Here is a 5725-nt window from a genome sequence, read left to right as displayed (position 1 = left end):
CGCTCCGACGGCCGGCTTAGCTTTGGCAAGCTCTGTCCCCGCTCCGTGTGTTACAGTTGTGAATGACCTCGTCTGCTCTTCACTTCATTATCAACTCTGTAGAGAAAAAGGAGATTTGCATTGATTAAACTGAGTTCCCAAACTGCTGGGAACTGCACAGAAGCAGCAGAGTAGACTCCGCGCTGTTTTGAACCAGGTTAGTCTCCGGAGTTAGTCTTGCTGTAATATTGCTTAAGAACACTGCTGACCTAATTATGACATAGTTAACATTCATCTAGTAATTAATGAGTATTACAGTGTCTGCTCTGGGCTTGACAGGATTCCTACTGTGGGCTCATTTGATGCTGAATTGTACTGTACCACGGGCTGTGCTTTGCAAGTCATCAGTCTTACGTGACACTTAAAATCCTCTGACAACCTGACAGTCTCAGCCTGGGCAGGGGAGATCACAGGATGTCCAAGGCACATGGGAAACCAACAGAAAGCTCGGGTCAGTTAAAATCCTCATAATGGGCTATTAAATTGTTTTACTGTTCAGCTTCTCTGTAAAATATCAATTATCTCAATGGTTGTAATGTAATCAAAGTAATTAAATTCCAAAGGCTTGCATGTAAAAACCAGAGCTTTGTAAATGGGAATCCAGCCTCAAGTAGTTTAGTTGGTCTGTTTGCGTTTAAAAGTTTCTCCAGATGACTTTTTTTTTTAATGGTGTTATAGTTAGAGAACTGTTAAAGGGTTTTGTGTGTTTGAGGTTTAGGGTGTGCTTTGAGCTTGGCTGCACACAATGTTTGAACAATTGAATAAGCAAAGCCCGTGTTACAGCCAAAACACAGGGACGCAGCGCCTGCCAGATGAAAAGCCGGCTGGTCCGTAGCCGTGGGAAGCAGGGGCGGCCTCTGCCTCTCCATCCTGGCCCGGGCTCCATCTACTTAAGTGTCCTCGGCTGATGGATAATTGTAGCTTACCTTTCCCGAAGTTTTGAAAAATGACAAGCTAATGTCTCTAAAGCACTTCAGATGTGAAACTTGAAAAATATTCCTATCTGAGGTTTATCAAATTCGGGATCTTGCCTCCGGTAATATGTTTTACAAGAACAGGAAAAAGCTAAAGAATGACATATTGCAAGAGCATTTCCCTCATTGTTTCTCCTGGTGTAGGGATTACTGCTCCTCGGTTAAGTTTTATTTCAGTTTATTTCAGTAGAGCCACTTCCTTGCGTTTCAGCAGAACTGAATCAAATCCTGTTTTGTTAGGGCCAAAATTACTTCTGTTGCCATCATTTTCTGAAATTAATTGTAATTTTGGAGTGCACTGTTTTGAACCATCTTAAAAGGTGCCGATTTAGAGAAGGAGCATCCACACCCCGAAAGTCAATGTCAGTAGGATCAAATGGGAGGATCTGCAAGCGTTTGGGGCCGTAGTCCAGGAGATCACCTGTAATCCATAGCAGGCGATGTTCTGGAAGCTGCGCACCCAATGTACGAGTGTCCATCCCCAAGCTTCATGTAATCAGCTTTTAGAGGCGTGTGCTCATCTCATGGGCTATTTGTTACTCATTTTAAAAAGCGATGAGATGGGTCTTTTATGCCACTACAGGATCTTATAAGCAACTGGAAACCCGCCTGAAGTCTAACAGGCTGTTCCTTCACTGGTTGATAAGTTAGGGCCAAAAAAAAAAGGCTCTTTTGCAAACTTAGGTTGTTACTATGTGCATAACACCACCTGTGTAAGGTGTGCTGTTTAAGACAAGAACTAGACAGGCACAGCCCCAAGGAACCTACAGCCGGAACAGATGGAGAGAAGACGTGAACCGTGGAGCAGTTCAAAGGAGACAGCGACTTGGTCTCTGACCAAGCAGATGTTGGGGAAGAAGTGAGCATTTGGGGAAGAATTCAAATACATTAACCTGTGTGCAGATAAGTGTTTCTGTTTCTATTGAGTCATTAAGAAAGTGATAGACTCACGGCTCCAGTTGAGAAGTAGTTTCCATAGAGAATGAGCTCATGGAGGCAGGGAGATGCAAAGAAAGTGTTAATGCTGGCACGGAGTGTTTGGGAGCTGGGGAAACAAAAGGAAAATCCAGGAATGCTCATAATGTGCAACAGCCTTGAGGGATTTTTTTGTGTCTTCAGACAAAATTAGTGAAGGGAGTTTAGTCTGAGGGCCTCCTTGAAGCTGCTTCTGCCTCGATAAATCCTCATGTCCCAAGGATAGCTGTGAAAAATGTGGTGCTTCCATAGCTCGTTTTTAAATCTTAAAGTAGCTAATTGGTGTGAGTAGCGTTACTCAACCAAGCTACTTAGAAGTTACTACAGTTGGTTTACGAAGGAGTAAAAAGTTCTCTGTCTTCTGCCACCTCGTTAGCAGCTTCTGTCAGTTCTGCCGCCTGCCCGAGGTTGGTGATCAAGGTGATCCCCTGCCGCTGGCGATTCCCTTCCTCCACACAATGGGCAAACAGAAAGCTCAGCCCTGCTGCAGGCTACCAGGGTGCTGGGATTTCCCCAGTTCTCAGGAGGAAGCAGCTTGTCCCCCCTTCCTGCTGTCACTGAGCAGGGCTCCCCGTTTCTGGTCCATGTGACGCTCTGCTTCAAAAGCACCAACTCGGGAACCCAGGGGTGGACGCTAGAGGCTCCCAGGACAGCAGACTCTTGCCCAGCTTTGCTTCGTTTCCATCAGTCTTCCCTCAGGTAGAGACTAAATTGGTGCAGAAACCAATTAGCGATGGTTCGTTAGGAGGAAGGCACTTGCTGAAATGCTTTTCAAATTGCATGCTCCAAAACCAGAACAACCACTGTGCGTGACCCTATGTAAATGCCGTTAAAAACAGAGCGTGCCTTATCTTCCAGGGCATGGCTCGTCGTCTGCGTAGCACGGTGTGAGAGGTTCATACACTGCTTTTTTGCAACTACCACCCGAATCTGCAGAGGTCTTTACACAGCATGTCTTGCAGTGGCCCTCTAATGCATCTTCCCTTCTCTCTCTCCTGCTGCAGGTGCATTACTGTTAGGAGGAATCCTCTACTCCTGGCAGTTCCCTCACTTCAACGCCCTGAGCTGGGGTCTGCGGGAAGATTACTCCCGAGGAGGATACTGTATGATGTCCGTCACCCACCCGGGGTTGTGCAGGCGGGTGGCTCTGCGTCACTGCTTGGCCTTAATCGGACTCTCAATGGTGGCTCCTGTGCTCGACATCACCACGTGGACTTTCCCTGTCATTTCGCTCCCTATTAACCTCTACATCTCCTACCTCGGCTTTCGGTTCTACAGGGATGCAGACCGCAGCAGCTCCAGGAAGCTCTTCTTCTGCAGTCTGTGGCATTTGCCAATGCTGCTGCTTGTCATGTTCACGTGCAAGAAATCGTTCCTCGAGAAGGAAGACAAAGGCGATCTGCTTGGTGGAAATCATGGGAGGGCTATGGAAATTAGATTGCCTTAAATGTCAATTACTTGTCATCCTCGAGACACATCAGGTAGTATATTTTAGTAATTACAAGGGGGAAACCTGTGGGGATGTGTTTGAAAAAGAATCATTTGTGCCTAGCGACCACTTCATGTGATAATTTTCTATTTTCTGCAAGGGAATAGACGTCGAGAGCTTAAAGCATTCGTGGGCCTCAGGCTCACTCACACATCACAGATTTAAATTTAGCCTATGTCAGAAGCACATCACTTCGGGACGGCCTTCCAAAGTCTCCGCGAGTCGTGGTCTCTCATCTCGTGGGTAGGTTTTCAGTTAGCAAGTCACATGCGCACACTTACTGTCCGCCAGCACTGGCAGCCTTGGCAAAGCCGTCAGGAGGCGACAGATGAATGATTTATCACCCCTGCTCCCCGAGCATCCTTTCCAAATTAAGCTTTGAGGCACATGGTGGGTTGGGTGAACTCTTCTTCTCTTGACCCGTGCCTCCCCGCTCTGATTATTACACAGAAGCCTTCAGCTCCTGAGGCTTTTTTCAATCAGTTACTTTTCCCAAGGTTCCCATTCACCCCAATAGATTTTTAGCTTTCGTACTGCTGGCACAATGCTAAGGGAGTAAAGAAAACTGTCTTTCAGCACACTACACATCAGCATTTAAATAACAGAACAACTTGCAGATGAGCAGCTCCTCTGTAGCATATACCTTGAACACACTCTGAGCCATTCTACTGTACATCCGTCACGGGGAATTTCTGACTCCCGTGTGCTTTTACGTCATTAGAATTTGAGCCCTGCGTGTCAGATCTTCCGCTGGTAAAAATTGCCATTACTGTTTATGCCAGTGAAGCTTTGAAAAGGTGTAGGAGGTGAGAACCAGACCTGAGAGTCTGGCAGCTTTAAGGCTTTTCTGTGCTAATGTGTCTTGTGCCAGCCCATTCAGTCTCTGTGTCCTCGGACAAGCTCTGGACTTGCATCAAGAGTTTGAACTGTGTTTAATATCACAGACAGTTTGGACTGTATTTAATATCACGCCGTGGTGGCCCAGATAGGAAGCCTTACTTGGGCTGTGTCACTGGTGAGGAAACATCTTTTACAGAAAAAAAGTCGGGGATTTTTGTCTAATATTACAATGGTCAAATGGCAGCCAGTGTCTCTCAAAAGCAATTATTGTGGATGGTCTCACTAGGAAAATGCATTATCTTTGTTAACTGATATGCTGAAGAACATTTCTAGCCACAGTCTAATGTGCTTGTGATCCCACTGCGGGGCCGTGGCTAACCTCAGCCTCCCCGGGGCTGGCGGCGACCCGCTGGGACGCTTCCAGCGCAGCAGCTTCCAGGGGAGGCACAGGCTGTGGTATGGTTTATTGTGGCAGTGCCTGCTACGACTTGATGCGTTTTCCTGCCAAAATTTCTTTCCCATGGGGAGAGGGACTGGGCAGCACAGTTGTGCATCGATCCAGAGATACAGGGATACCTGAAATGGGAGACACTGTCTCTGATCTGATCCCAAATAAAGCCCTCCAGGAAACGTCACCCATCTGCCACCGCGTGCCTAGCACGCTGGCTTCAAAGCTTCACTGGCTGTTTTCATGACACGAACCCAGCTTCTGGTCTCATTACACTGGTGTAAATCAGGAGTGACACGGTTAACCCCTGTTCTGCTGGTGGAGGTGCTCACAGAGCAGAGCCACCTGCTTTACATGGCTCTTAAATACTCAGTTGCAAGTTTTTCTGATTCTCTCAAGTGATTGCAGGCAACAGGGATTTGAGTTCCCTCTTACCGTTTGTCTGGCCTCCACTGTCCTCGAGTTGCTGTGGGCGACACTTCATAGAAATGCCCGGAAATGGTGCAACTCCTGAATTTGTTTTAAAAATGCATCCAATCTTCTCCGCAATAAAGTGCGTACTGTACAAAAAAAAGAGATGAATGCTCAAAATCTGTTTTAAACAATTCACTCGTGATTGAAACTCCGGTACGGTTCAGCTAATTGCAAAGGTGTTTGGTAGTTTTGTGGCATTTCTCGCAGCAGCAATATTCTGGATCACTGCAAGAGCAAGGACAGCGTGTGAAATACGGCTGTATCAAGCAAAAAGCACGCTGAAGCTAAGTTGCATGTGAGTGGAAAGGGTTTGTGCAAAACCAAAGAATTTTTGTGAACCTTTAGCTGGGAGAGGAACCTGAAAAGAGATGATGGCTCACAAAACCCACGGATTTCACTCTCAGAGGCAGAAAGTGGTGCTGAAGCGGGAGGGTTGTGGTTTTCTCCTAAGTCATAATAGAGCCAGGCTTCAGGATGGCCTGCAAG

The 5725-nt window shown here is 46.7% G+C and overlaps 1 protein-coding gene across 1 annotated transcript in view; it reads left to right on the top strand.

Moving 5' to 3' along the window:
* The window catches only part of LOC104125291 (protoheme IX farnesyltransferase, mitochondrial), a 113515-nt gene extending 108253 nt beyond the window's left edge, over positions 1 to 5262 (top strand). The window contains exon 9 of the mRNA XM_009637730.2: positions 2993 to 5262. Within this exon, the coding sequence (XP_009636025.1) occupies positions 2993 to 3435 (443 nt within the window). The 3' untranslated portion in view covers positions 3436 to 5262. The remainder of the gene's footprint in view (positions 1 to 2992) is intronic.
* Positions 5263 to 5725: the final 463 nt, after the last annotated feature.

Source organism: Egretta garzetta, unplaced genomic scaffold (assembly GCF_000687185.1).
Source record: "Egretta garzetta isolate BGI_Z169 unplaced genomic scaffold, ASM68718v1 scaffold34, whole genome shotgun sequence".
NCBI classification, from domain to species: Eukaryota; Metazoa; Chordata; class Aves; order Pelecaniformes; family Ardeidae; genus Egretta; species Egretta garzetta.
Note: the sequence above shows the minus strand (reverse complement) of the source record. Positions and strands in the feature narration are given on the sequence as shown.